Source organism: Lycium ferocissimum, chromosome 1 (genome assembly GCF_029784015.1).
Source record: "Lycium ferocissimum isolate CSIRO_LF1 chromosome 1, AGI_CSIRO_Lferr_CH_V1, whole genome shotgun sequence".
NCBI lineage: Eukaryota > Viridiplantae > Streptophyta > Magnoliopsida > Solanales > Solanaceae > Lycium > Lycium ferocissimum.
In genome coordinates this window covers 8,612,122-8,634,229 of record NC_081342.1, presented here as the reverse complement: position 1 = coordinate 8,634,229, position 22,108 = coordinate 8,612,122, and the positions used below count along the sequence as shown (strand labels likewise).

Genomic DNA, 22,108 nt, shown 5'->3' with positions numbered 1-22,108 from the left:
AGTTATTATGACCTGTTATATTTCATTTGTATAAATAAATATTAAAGTTTTGATTATTTTTAATAAAATTAATTTTTTTTTATTCTGCTAATTTATTTTATTATAGAACATCATTAACTTACATACTCAATTAATATTTCTCAATTTTTACTTCGCGTAGAAGATAATATTAAGTTTTTATAATAAATTTGTTACATAAATTAAAAAATAAAAAATAACATAATTTTAAAGAAGTAAAAAAAGAAAACATAAGTTAATATTGTAAGGATAAAATAGGCATTTTAAAAAGTCAATTAGAATAAAGGGGGGAAGAATGTCTATTGTTCAAAGTTAATGGGGGAGTTTGGTTTTTAAAGCAAAGTTAGGGGCGTAAATGATTTTCACCCATATAATATATCATTCATTCAAACCAAACCAGATTATCAAAATCTATAATATATAATTCAATCAAACCAAACCAGATTATCATAATCTTACTGGTCAAATGTTTGAGACAGATAAGCAAGCTGGAGCCATCCACGAGGTGTATATATATAGTACTAATATGGAAGAGAAAAAAACCTAAAACCCTAAAACCCAAAGCAAACACAAAGTCCAATGAGTTATCACTTAAGAAAAAACTCCAACTCCTTCCTCAATTTGGCTGATGATGTGATCACTCACATCCTGTCAAAACTCCCAGTTGAATCTCTTCAACGTTTTAAAATTGTATGCAAACGTTGGTGTTCAACCATAAAGGACCCTAAATTCATCAAGTCTCAAATCGACGAATCGTCGTCCAATATTAATCATCAAAAAATTCTCTTGATTTCATCGAAAATAGCTCCATCGCCTTGTTTGGAGTATAACATGTTGGCGTTTAACATCGGTTCGACATATGCATCATCGCTTAGCATTAATTCTCAAGTTGTTTCTCTCCAACCACCAAGCTTTTTTATGTCCCAAGATGTTTCTTATCCATCGGTGAGTTCTTGTAACGGCTTGTTATGTATGGTGTATAGCTTCAAAATATTTTTATGGAATCCCGTGATCGGGAAATATAAAATTGTTGACAAGCCCGATCATTACGTGTTGAAACGTGTTAATTGTTACGAATCAGCGCTATATGGTTTTGCGTATGATTCTGTTACTGATGATTATAAGATAGCCGCTACATTTGTGATTAAAGCAAAGAATAGCCGTTACATTGTTGGAATATACTCAGTGAATAGTGAGTCTTGGAAAAAGATTCGCACTATTCCTGCTGGCTATCGCTTGTTCGATCAAAATCCAGTCTCATTAGATGGTACTATTAACATGATGGCAACTAGAAATGATGGTAGCGCATTTGATAAGTTTGCGATTATTTCTTTATTGGTGTCTGATGAGAAATTTGTTGTAACGCCCGTCCCATTGCAATACTGTGGGAATCATATGAAATTGTCTAATTTTGCTAATCATCTCTATCTTTCGGTGTTTGTTGAGATGGATTTTTTGGTGTGTTCCTTGGAGAAAGAAGGAGAATGGTGGACATGGACTAATGTCATGAAAATTCCTACATTAGGCTCACTCATTGGAATTGGAAATCACAATTGCTACTTGGATGATATTATATGTTTGAAGGAAAATGGAAATATCTTATGGAGGAAAACGGATGGTGGTTTTCTGGAGTACAATGTGCAGAATGAAGAAGTAACTGAGTTTACCCTGAATCAAATTCCGCCAACTACTGATGTATCCATCTTGTTCACTGAAAGTTTTGCTTCCTTGAAAGTTCCGTGGGACTAGAAAATTTGACTATCAAACTATATTTTGTTGTATTAAATTTGCATTGTATTACCCTGATTTTTGCGTGATCATTAATGAGATTCTTATGCTCTCTGACGCTCGGATTGTTGTGTTGCAGTTAGTAATTTTTGTTGTGGTTTGTTAAAGTTATACATTTGACTGTAGCCCCTTTCCATTATCGAATGATTATGTTATCTTGTCAAATGGTGTTAATTATTAGAAATGTTGCAACTTTTCAAGAAAGGATGTCTCTTTTGGCAAAAGAAGACCCGTCAAGAATGGGCACCTTTAATTTGTTGCTCTATAAACAGGAGGACCAGCTGAAATTTTCAATATGACATTGAAAAAAGAGTTTACCTAATATCGTTTTCAGATTTACAAAGTGAATTCCGAACTTAGAATGAGAGTTCTAAGGAATTCTGCAATATTACTAGTTGTGGAATTCACAAAGCTTTTCGGTATTCTGGAGAGTGTTTGCTATTAACTTGATAACAGCAAACATTGTGTGGAATAAATAGTTCTCTGAGGATAGCAATTCATTTGCGCCCTCAAAGACCTACCTATCTTGTACTTCTATTAGTTCATTACACTGGTATGTTGTTGTTGCCGTTGTTGTTGCTGCTTTTTCTATCAAGATTCTATCAGAAACTTTTCTTGGAAGGTTATACAACTCAAGAGTATGGTCTTATTTTACCAATTCATTTGGTTTAAGACTATATTTCAGTAAACTCAACGGACTCTCATATATGGAACTGGTGGAGAAAAACCAGGCTACTAATAATACAATGTGGTCCCTTCTTATTAGGATTTTTATTCCTGGGAGCTATGGAAAAAAACGGTGTAGTCAAGTATGAAACAGTAGCTAATGTTTTTTAAAGGCGGAATGGCTTGGTAGGCCCTGTACTTGTTCATTTTTGTCATTCCAATGTCCGTACTTACGACCTTGCCAACCAAACATTCTACCCTTTAAAACTAAGCATTTTAAACTCTTTTTCGGCCAGGTCATGGTGCGTGTAATACAACCGTTTACACGTCTTTTTAAAACGCCACATAGAAATTCCAATTTTTTTTTTTTTTTTAAAAGGAAAAGGTTGGCATCTTCAAATCAGTATTTTCCGGTGGTATTGTACCCTTGTCGCCTCCCTTATTATGTCCGTTCTCTTCGTCAACTAGCTTGTATGTTTCCTACATTCTCATCTCAAAAGTTCGTCTTTTTAATTGATTTACTGATTGAAATGACTGTAAAAAGAAATGGATTTAAAGGATTCATGTAGTCGGCGTAGAAGGGTTTAGTTGGCAAATTTGTACGTACGAACACCAGATGACAAAAATGGACAAGTACAGGGGCCTACCAAGCTATTCCGTTTTATCTAAATTAATATTCATAGCTAGGTTATACCTGTTTCACGTGTATTATAATACACAGTTTAAAAATACAGTCAATTAAATTCAACTATATTTTACCTGCTTCGCGTATATTCAGGTGTATTCAAAAACATAATTTTTCCTTCAGAAACACAAAAAACAAGCGAATAAAAAATATACACTGTATTTACACTCAAAATATGAAGAAACGGCCAAATCCGGCCAAATATCCAAAGAAAATACAAAATAAATTGTATTTAAAAATGGAGAATACAATCAAATCCGATCGAATCTCCGGCGAAATATAAAATACATTGTATTTAAACTAAAAAATAGAGAATACACTCAAATCCATTTAAGAATACACTGTATTTACTGGAAAAAATTATATACAAACAACAAAATTTCATATGGACTGGCCTTTAATTTTTGGCCCTCAAGTGGTGGCCTTTAATTTTTGTCACTACTTCTTATTTAATGATAACTTGTGGGACAAAGTATCCTTATTCGCTGGTCAATGGAACCAGAGATTCCAGTTCGAACCCCAGCAGAGGTACAAAAATTGCACAGAATTTCGTAGCAAATTAGGCCTAGTCGTGCAAAAATTATGCTTTAAGGCCTGACGTCTGTAGAATCCTATAGAACTATGCTGGACAAGAGGTAAAGTTATGCCTTAAGGCAAGGCATACCTTCTATGTAGAAACTATGCCTTAAGTCATATTTCTGTAGGATAACTTAATTTCTACAAAAACTATGCCTTAAGGCATAACTTTACCCCGAATAGGCATAGTTTGCTATGGAACCTTGCCTTATGAATTATTATTTTTACTCTACTAGGTTTCTACAGAAGTTAGTCATAATTTGCTACGAAATTCTGTCTTGCAACTTTTTTTTATACTCTGCTGGAGTTCAAACCCAGAATCTCAAGGGTATTTTTGGCCACTTAAAGTGTCGATGGGCTAAAATTGAAGACCGGTAATTTGAGGGGCAAAACTAAAGACCACCCGAAATAGGGCATTTGTGTGAAGGATCCTATAAAAATCCAATCAAGAAGCTACTTATTGTGGAAAAAGAGTTCAAGAATGAATTCAAAAATTATGGTGAAAGATGGGCTAAGTGCTACACATATTTTAAGGTTCAAGCCCATAAAAGCTGAAAATCAAGCCAAGGAGGGGCTAAGATCGCGCCCAAAAGGGCTGAATTTTTTATTTTATTTTTTTGTTCAAAGAAAGTCCACTGTCATGAAACTGACTTGCGATATTATATTACTTTATGTTAACATTTTCATGATTTAATGAAATATTGGTGTTTTTTAGGGAAAGAACGTTGCTGTCCTTGAAAAAACAAAATTCGTTAGGATTTGTGGCCGAATTTTGGGGAGGCCAAATCCCGGTGGAATCTTGGCAATTCGTTAGTATTTTGCCGCAAGTCTAATTTAGCAAAACTTTTTAAAATGAGGTCAAAATTTAAAGGATGGAACTCAAAAATCCTATTTTGTGCAAAATTCCCAACAAATGAAGTCATTTCACCGGGGGGAAAAACAAATAATGTTGATTCTGTTTTTTTTAAGCATTTAAATAACTTTAAATTAATAACTCAAGCTCGGTTAGTGAATTTGAATGGATGGCTCAACTTAATTTATGGCAAAAAGAAAATAATTAATGAATTTGACAAGAACTATTTCATTCTAAATTTTGCCATCACGGGTCACGTCAGGTCAAAGCACTACGAGTTCTATTGGGATTGAGCTGAAAAGTCTCAATCAGTACTCAGAAACCCTTGGTAACATATTATTAAAAAAATCATTACTCAGAAACCCATGGTAACATATTATTAAAAAATCATTACTCATAAACCCTTGGTAACATATTATTACCTAACTCAATGGCTCGCCGCGCGAAAATCCCCACCTTGCCTGACGATATTGTTGATTCCATTCTGTTAGAGTTGCCAGTGAAATCTCTTTTACGGTTCAAAAGAATTTGCAAATCATGGTGTCGTTCCATCGATGATCCCGAGTTTGTAAAGTCACATCTACATAAGTCATTTGTTGATACTAATCGTCAAAAAATTCTCTTTATTAGTTTTGAAAAATTTAAACCCTTGGGGTTTACGGCTAAAATCCGATCAACAGAAACATCACTTGGTGTTGATTCCAAATTTACTTTGCTCGACCCACCCATCCCAGGATTCCTCAATGATACTTATCTTGGTTTAAAAGTGTCTTTGTGCAATGGCTTGGTCTTTTTGAAAAATTATACAAGCATGATGTTATGGAATCCTGCAATTCGAAAATACAAACTGATCCCTAGTTATGATATGCCGCCACTTTGTTGGACATACTCGCTATTTGGTATTGCCTATGATTCTGTGGCTGAGGATTACATGATAGTACATGTAAAGGTGACCGATGAAATTAATCGGGACCATATCATTGAAATATATTCAGTTATTAATCAATCTTGGAGAAGGATGGAGGATATTAGGGTTCCCGTTGGATTCCGTTCCATCTACCAACATCCAGTTTCATTAAACGGTACCATTAACCTTATTGCCACTTCAACTCGAGACAAATCTGAATGCTTTGTTATATCTTTCTACTTAGCGGACGAAAAATTTATTGTAACTCCATTCCCGAGAAAGGACTGGAAATTTTTTAGTTGGAGATTGCGTACTTTTGCCAATCGTGTCTGTATTTCCGCGACTTTTGAGGAGAAATTTTCGATGTGGGCACTGGAGAAAGATGGGAAAACTGGCTTATTGACCTGGAATAACATCACGGCGATTCTAGCTTCAGACTCATCGATTCACAAATTCCCCGGGGGCCTTCTTGACTTCATATGTGTTAAGGAGAACGGAAATATATTGTGGAGATATTGTAACGACGAAAAAGGTCATTTTATTGAGTACGATGTGCGGAGAAAAGAAGTCACTGAATTTAAGTTAGAATTAGAAATTCTACTAAATAGACATTTACCACTTTTGCATGTGGAAAGTTTAGTTTCCTCGAAGTGGGATTAACAAGTCCCTATTTAATGATATTCAAGAGTTTCATTTTTCCTTTTTTTTTTTTTTTTTTTTAGCTCCCCCTAATCGTTTTGGATTTTTTTGAGGATATGCTAAGTCTTTGTCTAATTCGATTGTTTTCTGATTATTCCAGAAATAATTTTTGTTACGCTAGTTTCTTTTTAAATTTAGCCACTTCGTTTGGTGAAAGTATTGTCATTTTGTTGAAGTAGCTTAATTTGTCCAGTTGCGCATACCTTTGTTTTCAATTGATTTGTGAATAAGGTTTCTTGTAGTTATGACCATTGACTACTTAAAAAGGTGATTAATCCTACAGGTTTTAGATGTTTGAAGGGTAATTAAACTGTGTTCATCAATTTGAAAATTGCATATTTAATTTGTGTACAATGGGATGTGTGCTTACATTCTTTTACCCTACTTGTTACTGTTATAAGCAACGCTGAATTACTTCTTCAATTTGGGGTGGTTGGTAGAACCGTAGTTATCTGGAAGTGCCCCAAAAAGACCGCACTAATCACATATATTCTTGTGTTATCGAACAGAACACACCCTTAGTTTCAATATTTTGGTGAAACTCAATTCTTTCAACAATAAGATCGCTCTGGTCATGAAGGCACTCAATCTCCACACATATCGTGCTTCTGCTTCTCCATCATCACCTTCCTCATTTAGAACTTTACCAATGGTAATTTCATCCATTCATCGCTCGTATCTTTGCATATTTTTTTCCATACAGTTGAGCAGTTTTGTGCTTAGGAAAGAATCTTTGATATACTTGGAATCATGCGGCTTTATTCTCACTCTCATGATTGACAATTCTTATCACTGTCTTCGACGTTTTAATGCCATATGTCTCATTGTATATGCTGTGTAGTTTGTCCTTGGAGAGAGCGTTAAGAGTTCCTATCTTCCCTCTAATATCCAACTAAGGTGCAAATTTATAGCTCAATCTCCTTCGGTAAAATAGCATGCTTACTATTTTTCACTACAAGGAAAATACTTACTCGCAAGTCGCAACCAATGTTTACAGAAACCAAGCAACCTAACTTTAGTAGTAACGTGAAAATACATAGCTTAACCATACTAAGAAACTCATAAATTTTTCAATTGAAGTGGTTTTAATTAGTTCGATCTGCATAAATGAACTAAAGTGGTTTTAGTTGGCGAAAATACATAGCTTTCACCATACAAAGAAAACCAAGGAGACAACTTTATCGACAACCAGAAGACAAAACCTAAGACATGAAATGTCTAAGACCATATATCTGCCGTTAAATAAGCTAAAAATTCTAGAAAACACTATTATGAATTTCCACCGGTCGAACCTAAGAAATTAATTTCCGGAGCAATATTTTCAAATCTCTGATCATCGAGACGCACTAGACAACAAATAAAAGGCACACAAGTGCTCATCAGTCACCAACAATAACAAACAATAGTAAACCGCTCTTTTTTATCTGATGAAACAAAAGAATAGTTAACTACAATGAATAAAAACAAACAGAAAAATAACTTAAACTTCCAATATAGTAGCATCCGGATAGACTAAAGTCTCTGCATATGTATGATCGATGAAAAGTGAAACTTGAGGCCCAACAAATTTAAATTCTTTCAGCTTTCGTTTTGCTTCAATCCCATCAGCAACTTCATTAAACTCTCGTGTTTTGGAATCATAAACGACGTATTCATTCTTATCCCTCCTATAAAACATAAAATCTAAATTACCTTTCTTACCCTTCTTAAGGAACACAGGCCCCTGTTCTTCGATTTCCAACATTTTTCCCCACTATCCATTTTTCTTTAAACTCTGAACTTCCAAACCGTATATCTGATTACAAGGTGTATCTGTAAAAGGGACTATCAAAGGTTTAGCCTTATAAATGCGTTCTCCTAGATTAACTTGTATCGTATTTGATATCGGACAAGGGATTTTTGTTGATTCGCTGAGGTCCTCGGGGTTCCAAAAAACAATTTTGTCGGACAATGGTAAAGCTAGAAGAACTAAACCGTTGATGGGAGTATTCAAAAAATTTGAGCATAATTGATGACTTATTACTGAAGGAGGTTTAATAATTGGATCGTCAATGGAGCAGACAATGGCCTTTTCGAGGGCCTGTAAGATTTGGTTAAGGTAATAGTGGTTCTTGACAAATTGAGGATCTTCAATTAGAGAACGCCATGATTTGCAAACGCTTTTGAATTTGAGAAGTGATTTTTGTGGAAGATTTAGCAGTATATCAATGGTGATATCGTTGGGTAAGTTATTAGTATTAGACATTATGATGGTTTTTTGGCTTTGAGCTGACGTTTTTTGAGAGAATGTTTAAGGACGTAGGGTTTAATATCACTGAAGCAAATTCAAGAAAGGAAAAAAAAAAAAAAAAAAGGCAGAGTTTGTATGGGAAAAGGATTTATAAGAAACTGACCTCTTATAGTCTTAACTCTTAAGTCGTTTGGTTTGGGTAGAAAAAGTTTGGTTGGAATTTGGTTTAGAGGGATTTTAAGGTATTACGCCAATAATTAATCCTATCACAGAAATCTCACATAACATAATTCAATATTTTGTTAGCACTATTGAATGATACCCATATTTATTTTCTATTTGGATAATAAACCCACTGCTAAATTTCTTTAATTTATGGTCGTTGGTAGAACCGCCGAATTAGTGATTTAGCGGCAGTTACTTGGAAAAAAAAAAAACGCTAAGTACATACTAGGTTTTTTTTTTTTTTTGTAGTGGATTGAACCAAAATGATTTTTAGGTTTGTTTCTTCCGTATGAACCAATAACTGGACCGAATAATTTCATATAAAGAATCGAAAAAGTATTGAACCCAACCTACTTAATATTTATTTATAAAAGTATCAAACATGTACATTCAATTAGTTATTTATATGGATGACATAAATATTATCATAATTTATTCAAGCTTTCTCAAAACAAAGTGAACACATGGAACTTAACTTCACAGCATCCACAATAAAGTATGGTACACCATGACATTTTGCAGCAGGCAAGCAACTGTGAAGACCGAGATGTGTTAACATATATTCAGAATTTAAAGAATCAATAGATTATATCTCAATTCCAAATTAGTTAGAGATCAACTATATAAATTATTTGCATTCATTAAAAAAAAAAAAAATCATCAGCTAATAGTATAGCTAGCTAGACTTCCCCAATTTCATTAGCTTCTAATTTTGAGGTGAAAGCCTGGCTCGATGGCTTTAATAAGGAAAAAATGCAATTGGGCGGCCCTGAGACCAGGCATTGCCACAAGAATCAAAATGGAGTAGCAGACTTACTAACGAAAGAAGAAGCAACAACAACTTTTTGATAAGATACATCTACTAGCAGTTCCTCCCATGTTTGTTAGTACAGCCGTATGGTTAGACATATTACTCCTTTTGTACGTAATATATCAGCTAGTTTGTAGTAATCTTATAACTGTGATAGCAATGTACATAGCTTGTGATTCCACTGTCCACGACCACGAGGACCCTACGTTTTGTAATGATGCACTTTAGTTATATATAATATATTACTCCCTCCGGATCAAAAAAAAATTAAAACTTTCTTACACCCTTTAAGAAAATACTAACTCCTAAACAAAAATAGGTAATTTGACTAAACTACCCCTAATTAAATAGGCATTGGGATTTGATCACTACCCCTAATTAAATAGGCATTGGGATTTGATCACATAACACTTAATAGGGGCAAATATGAAAAAACAAGGTTAATTCTTTCTTGATTTGCTAAGTGGACTCTTTTTTTATCTAAGAAAAAAAAGACTAAGTGGACTCTTTTTTTTTATCCGGAGAGAGTATCCTTTTAAACCAAAAAAAAAAAAAATGGGGACTTACCAATTATTAATGCTCAGCTGTTATGAAGAAACCCTCAACTGCAATATTCTAACTTATGCTTCTAATCAAAGTCACTAAGAGAAGTAAACTTCTATAGCAGGAGTTCAATATACTGTTTAATCTTCTAGCTTAACATCTCCAAATTATAAGATTCCCCTGGATTTGTTACATTATCTATCAAAGTGCTTCAGAAATAAATATGAAACCAAAACTATAAAGAACAGATTCAGAGTGCAATCTCTGTTTTCTCTGCAACGAAGTTCACTAAACTAATTAGGTCTATATTATTACATGAACCAAAGTACTAACAATCACATCACTTGTACAAGACACATTCAAAATAGTGTTGTATTGAAATTGAGCTAATTGTCCCAAGGAAACTAAACTTTCAACATGCAAAACTGATAAATCTACAAATCGCGGAACTTGGTCGAGGTTATACCTTGTGAGTTCATCTTTCCGCACATTGTACTCTAAAACATGATCACGTTGTATATCAAAACTTACATATAATATATTTCCATTCTCCGTAACGCATAAGAAGTCACCACTTCTTCTCCGTGCCCAAATCAAAATTTTATGCTCTGCAAGCAATAATGAGCCTGAAGTTGGAATGTCCATGATGTTGTTCCAAGTCATTAAGCCAGTTTCCCCGTCTTTCTCTAATGCCCAAATCGAAAATTTCCCCTCGATAATCCTAGAAAGGCATACACGATTAGCATATGTGCACAATTTCATACGACTCCCGTTGTTACTTGGAACTGGCGTTACAATAAATTTTTCATCCGCTAAGAATAATGATACAACTAAGTACTCCTTTCCTCTTTTTACCAGAATGTTAATTTTTCCGTTTAATGAAACTAGATTTTGCTAGGACATAGCAAAACCAAAGGGAACAGGAATATTGTCAATTGTTGTCCAAGATTGATTAATAACTGAGAATATTCTACCAATTACATGCTCTTTATTAATCCTCTTTAGACATACTACTTTGCAATCATCAGCCACAAAATCATAAGCGAAACCAATTAGTGATTTTCTCCAACTGGACCCTGATTGCGACATATCAGGCTTGGGGATCAGTTTGTATTTTCGAGTTGCAGGATTCCATAAGATCATTCTGCTATTATTGTATATCAATACCAAGCCATTGCATGAATGCACGTTTATAAAAGCACCATCGTCGCGGTAGAATTCTGGGAAGGACGGGTCAAGCAACGTAACTTGGAATTAACATTAAGTGATCCTTCTGTTGATAGGAATTTAGCATGACCTAGAGTTTTTTGAGTACCAACGAGAGGATCTTTTGACGGCTTATATCGATAGATGCAACTTGACGAACATGGGGTCATTGATGGAACAACACCATGATTTGCACGTACTTTTGAACCTTAAAAGAGATTTTATTGGAAGCTTTAAGAGGATGGATTGACAATATCTTCAGGTACGATGACAGTTCTTGAGAAGCAACGTCCCATTGAAAATCACGCTACTTAAGGTTTTGTCGTTGTCTTACTTGACTTATTTATAAATAAGACGGAAAAGAGTCAATATGCCCTTAAAGCACGTGAAATTGAGTAGTTATACCCTTCGCAAGCTCACTAATGCCCTTACAGTTCAATAGTTGATCCAAACATGCCTTTAATTTAACTAGAGCCCTCAATTAACCTAATTAGCTCATTAATAAGCGAAGAAGGGCCATAAGAGCCTTGAACTATCGGAAATAAATCACTTATACCCTCCGTTATGTTGTGGTATCAAAATTACCCTCGCGTCCTTGGAATTAACCAAGTTAAAAAATATAGTTTTTTCGCTTGCATGGAGCTATCCAGCTTGGACAACCCCCTCCCAACTCCTCATTCTTTATAACAGCATTTCTCCGCTGAAAAAACTACTCTTGAGGATCGTTGTTATTCTGGAAAAGCTCATAATTCATTCTCTATTATTATTCATTCTCTATTAACTTGAAAGCAATTGAATACTATGAAAAATGAAAGTAACCAATAAGTTCTACTTTCAAATTAACTTGAATTACAACACTAATAAAACCCTTGTTATTTATAAATAAATAGAACTAATTTGTCTTGGATAATTGATAATACCAAAAATTGATTGCGAACAAATTATGAACAAGTACTAAAAGACGTATAGTAACATTACCCACCTAACTAAAAAACAATATTGTCTAGACAATAAGTTTTAATAAATCTCTGTAAATCCTAAGTATCTCTTTCCCCTCTTCTTGAACTCATTTCAGTTTTTTAAAATCTAAAACCAACAAGAGTTGATGGGGGCTATGCTAAGACCCCTTACTACGATCCTGGATAGCCCGTTATCTAGCAAGCCATTGACTCACTTCAAGTCCAAGAACGTCCAACGAATGCATGCTAGTGAATTGAATAATCTTCAAGAATATATAATTAACTAAAAGGTGTTTAGAGAGTCATCAAAACTTTGATGATTCATGCAGCAAAAAAACTTGGAGATTGTGAAGATCAAGCTAGTTACACTACAGAAAAGGTTGGAGAGCAAAAGGTGCTAGAAATGGTTTAAGAGGGATATAAATTAAAAAGCTAAAGAACACTTTCCTGGGAGCACACAATTGTGCACATTTGACAAACACATTTTCTTAGTTGAGCTAGTGTAGGATTATTTTTCTTCGGAGATTAGGAAACTCATAAGAGAGAATTGGGACCTCATGGTTCACATTCAACTTTAGATTACATTTTTTTCGACAATTGGAACTCTGGACGGTAATCTTGTTCTTTAGTTTTTATTTTTATTTTTTTTCTTTTTTTTAATCTCGAGTTCTATTTTATCGTTCCTTGGAGGCGATCAAACTCGTAAGTCAATAGTAGCGTAAGACATGACATTCATCTAGGTATCTAGATTCTTCTGGTTAACATCATATAGACAAAAAAGAAATAACCATATTTACTAAGGAATGGAAAATTTGTTGGTAAATATCCGACGAATTACCAACAGAACTTTTTCGTAACTAAAATTGCTATTGATTATAAAGATTTTTTTACGACATTTACCACCAGACTACCACGGAATATGAATGATGAAGAACCAAATGTACTAATCCATTTTTTATCCGTTAGTAAATTTACCGAGTCCGGAGCCAAAATGGCTTATTTTTGCAGCCATTAGACAAAAATGGTATGCTTTTTTTTTTTAAGACCAAAATGGGTATTTCGTTGGATAACCAACGAAATACCCACACAGCTCTTGTTCATGGCCGAATCAATTTCAATCAATTTTTTTTTTTTTTTTTTTTTTGCATTTCATGAAATTACTTAACGAAATAGCATTAATTTTTTTTTTTTTAATTTGGTTCATAAAAAAACGAAATTAAAAAAATTAAAATTTTTGTCCTATTTCGTTGGTAGATACAAAAATGAAATAGGAAAATATAATAATTTTTTTTTTGTTTTTGTAGTTCGTGATACTACTAACGAAATAGCATTAAAAAAAAAAAAAATTTATTTGGCTCATACAAAAAACGAAATTAAAAAAATTAAAAATTTTGCACTATTTCGTTGGTAGTCCAACGAAATAGGGCAAAATTTTTAATTTTTTTAATTTCGTTTTTTTGTATAAACGAAATATTTTTTTTTTATTTCGTTTATATAAAAACGAAATAGGAAAATATAATATATTTTTTTTTGCATTTCGTTTATATTCATCGTATTCGATTATCTAAATCTCAAACTAACTAACTTCATTAATGTCTAAAAAACCTTTTTTCAGCGGATGGTTTTAAAAAAAACATAAAGGAGAGGGGAGTTGGACTACGACACTGTGAACTGTGGGGCTTGAACTACGACGCTCTCGGATGGGAGGGGGGAAATCGCTCACTCGATAATGAAGATGGACGAGATGGAGAGGAAGATGAAGATGAATACGATAGCATTAGCGTCATTCCTGAGACTGACGAAGATTAGAATATTTACATTAATAAGATATTGTTTATATTTTTAATGAAGTCGGATTTATTAAGTGGAAATTCAAATTAAAATAACATTGAAAAATGAAAAAGGTACAAATACAACACTTAACTAGCCGACATAACAACAGAAAATGCTTATGGAAAATCATCTTCATCGGACATTTCGCGATCCGAGTTCCAATCGTGGGTAACATATAACCAATCTGTGTCCCTCCAAACGCAACCATCGCAAACGCATCCTATTATTTTCTTCGCGAATGCGGTTCAAAGCAAGATTCAATTCTTGGGGTGATGTGAGCGGCATGCCTATTGCACGGCGTTTTAATTTGGACGATGTAGGCCACGACTTCTTAAATCGGTCTCAATATTATGAGCTTCATCCAGGCGGTAGTTCCATTCTCTCCTCATCTTGCTAATGTATTGTCTATTGTAGCGCTCGCTCGGATTAAGCGAGTACTCAAATTCACGTTCCAAAACCCATTTCCTACCCATTGACTCAAAAATGTCACCTGGGTGATATGTCATTGGGCCGCGTTGCCAGAAGAATGGATTCCACGATGACATTTTGAAAGAGTTTGTTTTAGCGTAGTGAGATGAATGAGGTATTATGGAAGACTATTTATAGAAAAATACATGGTGCAGAAAGGTCTAAACCCCACATGCAATTTTCGTATTTATTAAAAAAACAATTCATATAGAAGTCTAATTAGTCGAAAAACACCATAATTCATATTGATGAGAATATATGTCGCTATAGTAAGTCATATATAAGTCTAAATAGTCATAGATACACAATAAATATTTTTCTTCATTTCTATTGGTTCAATCAGTTTCAGACGAGCATCGAATAGTTGTCAAAATAATATCTTTTACATTTCGTGACTTAATTTGCGAAATTTTTTACATTTCTCCGTTTATAAATATTGTCCTATCTTTACCTATGGTATATCCTTCGTCTTTCAATTTTCTTTTATCCATCTCATATCTTTCATCTATTGTTTTTCTCTTATCCGTTTCATATCCTTCAACTTTTATTTTTTCTCTCATATATTTCATAAAAGATGACGGAAACTCATGTTAAAGTGTATTTATTTTGGGGTGGTGAAGTTGTGTATGAAGCAGGTTCGGTTAGATACAGCCGTGGTCCTGAAATAGGACAAAGGTTTCCAATTTCCCTAAAATATGATCGTCTGCAACGCGTCTTAAGGAGTAAAATGTTCGTAAATGATCCTGAACTATCGGTGGTTATAACCGGACGATGTCCAAGTTCATTTATACCGATGGTTCACCAATTTATGGTGAGATGCCAATTACGGACGATGAATCTTTATCGTCATTTCTTCGTTGTCCCGAGATTTTTAAAAATCACATATGCATAGCGGCGCTTGACATGTACGCCGCGGTTCAACGCTCTACCTGTGTCGAAGTACCGACCGACAATGAGTTCGATTTTGGAGGTACTACCTATCTCCCAAGTTTGAATATTGGTTTTTCAAGGGGTGTAGTTCAACAACAAACAATTGTAGGATTTGGTAGTCAGTCAAATGATACAACTAATTATGGTACACAAGATGATGGTATGGCTTCAACGCACGATCATAACTTTGATTGGAGTGGACGGAATTGTGAGACGGGTGGACAAATAATGCTACTACGCGATTGCATAATTTGAATTGTAATGTACGACACTCTTCACATCCTGGCCCAAGTGAATTGGACAGTGATAGGTAAATATAATCATATTTTATTCACTTTATTCATGGATTGTATAATTGTATTTGACTTGTAAATTCTATGAATTTTTCTTATTTATAGGCATAACAATTTTGAAGATAACCCCACGTTGACTCAGCTCACACAAATTGTGAGCAATAATGATTTAGCTAATGATATAATAAATGAGTCGGATAGCGATAGTCCATTAGATCATGAAGGGACGGACGATGATCAATCGTCTGCTGACGGTGACGATTCTGATGAAGATGTTGCGGCCCCCAGTAATGTTTAGTGTAAATTATCATTCAAACGTGATCCCATATTTGGATAATACAGAAGAAGTAGAACCGGAAGATTTTGCATACATGAGATTAGAACATTCAAGCAATTTCCTTCCTTCTAAATACACAAAATTTCTTCATTTCCAAATCGTGCAAATGAAGAATCAAAAATACTCAATAGTAGAAAGTGTATCATGACCAAATCCTTGCTAGAAGCACTTTCTTTTTTATTCAGTTCCAAAGCATAACAAGAACATGCTACAATGGATTTTGATGGAAATAAAAACAAAATAAAATAGTTTAGTAACCTTCTAGCCATTAAAACAAACCTAGACAAAATACTAATTATGCTAAAAGAAGAAAAGCTAATAAAAAATATCACAACCGGTAGCAAGTTGTAGCAAATTAGCTATAACAAATTAAAACAAAATCAACCCATTATCACAATACGAGTTAGCAAAAAATGAACAAATCTATAAAAACTCTATTGTTGTTATATTTTTCACATTTCTTATCAAAAAAAATTAAAAGGAAAAATACCTGATCATCAGTTAGGTTGTCTAAAACATCTCTACAAATTACTAGCACAGCTCGTGCCTCGCTTTCACGAACTCCACGCCGAGTCCACTTCTGCGCAAATACAATATCTCGTTCGTTTATTCTTGGAGGACGAAGTAATGGCTGCATCGGGATTATTCGCTCCCAAGCCCAAACCTGTATAAGTAAATTTAAATATATAAATATTTTTTGAATTAAATAAAATAACCCAAAAAATACACATGAAAATTGTGTTGTTATGGTTGGGTTCCGAGAATGCTCTAATATTGTCGTGCAAGCCATTCGACAATATTATAATTTTTAATGATTTATTATACAAATTATAACACTAGAAAATCTAAAATATTATTTAAAAGATAGCAGAGAAGTTGACTATATAAACGTGTATCAAGCAATACTTTTAAATTGTTAGCGTGATAACTCAAGGAAATATGGTTAGCTGACATTTATATATATATATACAAATATTAATAATCCAGATTGCATTATGTATAGTGGTACATTTAGTGTTTATAATAAAGCTCAACTTTCGGTTCCTAATTTCATTTTTCAAAATTTGGGTAATGGTGGTTATAAGAATCTTCGCTTGATCTCTTATTTCTACTGAAGTAGAGCAATATAATATTGAAATTCACGTACCTGTAACAAAGCAATAAATTCACAAACATCACGGCTATTAGACATCGAAGCACGGCATAGACAACTGTACAAGTATGATAATGCAGCTGCTCCCCAAGCTTTACCGCCTATTGCATCAAGGTCTACTATGTCAAGCAAAAAGTGTAAACTAAGCTTTGAACCAGAATTATCAGGGAATATAGAGCCACCACTCAACCAAAGCAGGTACAACCTGACCCTCTTTTGTACCTCAGCCTCATCAGTGTGTTCATCAATAATATCATTCCCGGCAATCAAGGTTTCCAAATGATTAGATAATTGTGTTATTACCAACAAGCTATTACCTAAAATTGCTTCTTCTCCGGCAACCAACTTGAAGGTCGTACATCAATTCCCGCCACGCTCGATTTAGTTATATTTTTAACATTACTCGCACCAATGGGTGGCCATCCACGGGAATGCCATATAACACCTCGACATCTGCAAGTGTGATGATACATTCGCCGATCCCGCATATGAAATGTATGCGTCTCCGGACGCCATCTCTCAATAAGTGCGGGATGATTCCTTCATCATACTGCACATTACCTACTGCTAAAACTCCCCCAAATCCACACCTCTCAAAGTAATTAAGGATGCGATTATGTAAAGGGTATTGCCTCACGTGATTCCAGAATTCATGATCCGCACGACGTATAATTAAACACGCGTTCCGTCCAGTCAATGTTCCATCCCACACCCTGGGATCGATGTTGTTCTTCGGAGTGTTAATAAATCATAGTTTTCGGACTGGATGTACGGTGACTACTGTGGCGATCCATATCTATAACATTGCAACACCAAGCCACTACTGTTAGAATAATTGACAACACCTTACACAATTTTTTACTATATATTCAATAGGAAAGTCAACAAAGGTCAAACTATAACATATATTATCACGTGAGAAAAGAAAAAAAATTAATAAGAGTACAACTGTCAAAAAATAATTGCATTTCCCTATGGGGTCAACGAAATGTAATTAAACTTTTGGTTAAGCTCATAATTAATTTCCATAATAGTATTCATCTTACATATAACTACTTCTTTTCTATTTAAAACAAACCATATGACTGGAGAGGGGATGCAAGGACAATTAAATTTTTTTTTACCGGATCAGAACAGTATTTCGTTAGTTATCCAACGAAATACCCATTTTGGTATTAAAAAAAAAAAAAGTCATGCTATTTTTCTCTATTATCTTCATAAACAAGTCCAACTTCCTCACGTTTCTTGATCTTATACTTTTAATTTGAAAAGTAAAAATTCTTCATGCTTATCACAAAGAAATAATCTCCAACGACTAATTACAATTTGAACATAGAAAATGACCCAACAAATGATACAAATATCTTTATGTTATATTTAACAATCTTACTTTCCTCACAATTTCTTTATCTTTTTTTTAACTGTTGTTCTATGAAAATGACTAACTAAAAGAACATTTTATAATATAAATTTATACCTTTTTAATCAGTAACTTCGACGATATTTTTAGTATTTTAATTGTAGTTCGTTGACCAATAAACTCTACTAACATTTTTTAAAGCTTTTTTTAATTGAAGCAACGACTGAAATTACCAATTATTGATTAATTAAACTTGTAACTTTTGTTTTCTTTATTATAGTCTACTACACTAAGTACTAAATCAAAAAATATATGTAAAAACTTATAAAATTAAGAAATTACCTCAATTTGAAGAAGATTATAGAGCAAAAGTTGAGGAATCCTTGTGATAGGATTAGTAGAAAAAGAAGAAAAGAATGAAGAACGGAAGAAGAGAAAGAATGGAGGAAGAGGAAGAAGGGAGAATGGAGAATGGAGAAGGTCAATGAACAAAATATAAAAAACCTTAGCTTCCGTATGCAATGTATACAAAAGTGCAAAGTATGCAACGAAATATATGCAACGAAATATAAAAGAAGAAAATCAATTTTTTAGCTTTGCATTTCGCAAAGTATGCAACGAAATATTAAAGTGCAACAATGCTTCTTCCAAGTCAAAAAAAAATTGAAAGCTATTCACTAGCTTCTTTTTTAGCTTCTGACTTGGAAGCAATTCTTTTGACAAGATTCCTGAAAATAATTGAAAGCTATTGTCTCTATAAAAAACAGTGAACAATGGAATTCGTTTCCACCAATTTTTTAACTTTGCATTTCGCAAAGTATGCAACGAAATATTAAAGTGCAACAATGCTTCTTCCAAGTCAAAAAAAAAAATTGAAAGCTATTCACTAGCTTCTTTTTTAGCTTCTGACTTGGAAGCAATTCTTCTGACAAGATTCTTAAAAATAATTGAAAGCTATTGTCCCTATAAAAAACAGTGAACAATGGAATCCGTTTCCACCAATTTTTTAACTTTGCATTTCGCAAAGTATGCAGCGAAATATAAAAGTGCAACAATGCTTCTTCCAAGTCAAAAAAAAAATTGAAAGTTAGTTAGTTTGAGATTTAGATAATCGAATACGATGAATATAAACGAAATGCAAAAAAAAAAAAAAAAATTATTTTCCTATTTCGTTTTTATATAAACGAAATACAAAAAAAAAAAAATATTTTCCTATTTCGTTTTTGTATAAACGAAATAAAAAAAAAATTATTTCGTTTACACAAAAAACGAAATAAAAAAAATTGATTGAAATTGATTCGGTCATGAACAGTAAGCTGTTTGGGTATTTCGTTGGTTATCCAACGAAATACCCATTTTGGTCTTAAAAAAAAAAAAGCATACCATTTTTGTCTAATGGCTGCAAAAATAAGTCATTTTGGCTCCGGGCTCTAAATTTACCAATGGAATTATAGAGCCAAGTTTCAAAAATTACCTTTGGAGTTTACCAACCAGGTTTTAGTTTGTAATTTTACAAACGAATTCAAATTTGTTGGTAAAACTTACCAACGAGCCTTTTAGCTAAGGATCAATAGTCATTGGTTATACGTTGGCAACTTATTTGCGACCGGATTTACCAACGAATTTTTTTATTGGTAATTCCCTTTTTTTGTAGTGATCTACTAAAATAATTAATTCCTAACCGAAGATAGAGGAATGTAAGGCTAACTATACCTGTCAAAAAAGCAGAAGAGTCAACAAAAGGTTTATTTTTCCTTTCAGTTGTGCCCATTTTCCATAGATGAATATAATAGGCAATGCAAAACGTACAGGAAAATATACACTTGTATAAATTGGACAGAAGAATAGCTAATCCTATATAGCATTAGGAGAGATTAGTGTCTCAACATATGGTACAGCACGATGGATGAGAAGTGGTGCTTGAGGCCAAACAATTTTTAATTGTTTCAACTTTCTTCTCGCTTCGAGACCTTTGACCTCACAAACTTTAAATTCTTCAAACTTTTGACTTTTGAAATCGTAACACATGTATCCACCTTTATCCCAACTGAAAAACAACATATCTTCATCCGCCCTAAAACTCACAGGCCCAGGCTCAGTAATAGCCAATATTTTACTCCAACTCATTAATCCATCCTTTTTCAAACACCAAACCTCGAAATCAACAATATTCTCGAAATCAACAACATTCTCTTTAAAAAATTTGGTCCAAAACATAGCCAAAAGGCTTTCTCCTACAGCATACAAAGATACATTTTCCGCTACTAGATCCGAATGTGGAAACAATATTTCCTCAAAATTTTCATTTTTCGAACACAGACATATAATCATGCTCCTACTAGAAGACCAGGTGGGTGGCTGCCGTGGCTGCCGAAGGATAATATAAGCAATTCCATCAGCTACAACTATGCGTCCAATAGAAGCCTCAATGTTTAGAGGTAACTTGCCTACCAATTTCCACGAGTCACTCTTTGTCGAAAATATTTGAACAGGATGGCGACAGTAACCTACCCTAACTATTTTGTAATCGTTCAAAGAAGAAACGTAGCCTAAACCATATTTAGAATAGGACCTGTAGTTGCCCTCAATAGGGATCGGACGAGGGATTATTCTTGATTCTCTGAGGGCCGGGTTCCACAGAACGATTTTGCTAGTTTCTCTCAGGGCGGGGTAGTACAGAAAATTATGGTTTTTAGGAGGGAAAACAAGAAGAAATAAACCGTTGCAAGAATTAACGAATTTACTAATGAACAAATGATTGAATCCTGGAGGAGGTTCAATAGGAGAGACAGCGGAATCATGTTGAAGTGGAGCGTCTATAGAGTAGTATCGGTCCTTCCAGCATGCCAGAAAGATTTTTTAGTAATATTGTTGCTTGATGAATTGCGGATCTTCAGTTAGAGAACACCATGATGTGCAAACGCTTTTGAATCTGAGAAGTGATTTGACAGGAAGTTTTAGCAGTATATCAATGACGATATCATGGGGAAAGTTATTAGGCATTGTTTCGGATATCTAAAAGATTTTGGGTTTGAGCTTTTGTTTCTGCTTCTGCTATGAAAGAATTAATACCTAGGGTTAGGGTTTAATATATGTGAAGCAAGCAAACTATTTTTGTCATGCTGCCTATCATTGTGCAAATATTTCTTCTCACTGAAATCTGAAACAGTTGCTGATTTTATTTCGTAATTTGCTTTAATAGGACAGAAAGTTATCAAAAATATCACAGGAAATAATCATGAAGATATCAAAAATATTACTATATGATAATTTATTCAAACTTTGTCGAAACAAAATGTCACGTTTTGAGACTGTTAGGAGTTTTAATTATTTACATAAAAGTCCCTTAGGTTCTAGAATTGCTAATTAACTCCTTTAGTGGGTTAGTTGTCTTTATATTTCAGTAGCAAAGGTAATCTTGTATGCTATGTTGAATGAGAAATATCTTTACTTCTTTCTCTTTCTCCCTCTCTTCTTCTTTCTCTAATTTCCCCATTGCTGAGCTCACTAGAGCTCTTCATATCGTTACACAAAAGTAAAAATGGAACTTCACTCAAGTATGGTGCAT

The 22,108-nt window shown here is 33.8% G+C and overlaps 3 protein-coding genes across 3 annotated transcripts; 2 read left to right on the top strand and 1 right to left on the bottom strand.

The window, feature by feature from the left end:
* The first annotated feature begins 584 nt into the window (after positions 1 to 584).
* On the top strand, positions 585 to 1,919 carry LOC132068355 (F-box/kelch-repeat protein At3g23880-like). Its single transcript, XM_059461932.1, has one exon. It carries the CDS (start codon positions 598 to 600, stop codon positions 1,765 to 1,767), a length of 1,170 nt encoding a protein of 389 aa, XP_059317915.1. The 5' UTR covers positions 585 to 597; the 3' UTR covers positions 1,768 to 1,919.
* A 3,097-nt stretch (positions 1,920 to 5,016) lies between these two features.
* LOC132061784 (F-box protein CPR1-like) lies at positions 5,017 to 6,153 on the top strand. Its single transcript, XM_059454430.1, has one exon. The coding sequence runs from the start codon at positions 5,017 to 5,019 to the stop codon at positions 6,151 to 6,153; it is 1,137 nt and encodes a 378-aa protein (XP_059310413.1).
* Positions 6,154 to 20,394: 14,241 nt separating this feature from the next.
* LOC132061768 (F-box protein CPR1-like) lies at positions 20,395 to 21,543 on the bottom strand. The gene is made up of 2 exons (XM_059454429.1): positions 21,463 to 21,543; positions 20,395 to 21,375 (listed from the first exon to the last, which is right to left on the bottom strand). Exons 1-2 carry the CDS (start codon positions 21,541 to 21,543, stop codon positions 20,395 to 20,397), a joined length of 1,062 nt encoding a protein of 353 aa, XP_059310412.1.
* Positions 21,544 to 22,108: the final 565 nt, after the last annotated feature.

Excerpts from the sequence above, each read along its gene's own strand:
- LOC132068355 (XM_059461932.1), top strand. The coding sequence starts at position 598 with ATGAGTTATCACTTAAGAAAAAACTCCAACTCCTTCCTCAATTTGGCT.
- LOC132061784 (XM_059454430.1), top strand. The coding sequence starts at position 5,017 with ATGGCTCGCCGCGCGAAAATCCCCACCTTGCCTGACGATATTGTTGAT.
- LOC132061768 (XM_059454429.1), bottom strand. The coding sequence starts at position 21,543 with ATGCCTAATAACTTTCCCCATGATATCGTCATTGATATACTGCTAAAA. Across the intron at positions 21,376-21,462 it reads CACTTCTCAGATTCAAAAGC|GACCGATACTACTCTATAGA; the intron begins GTTTGCACATCA and ends GCATGCTGGAAG.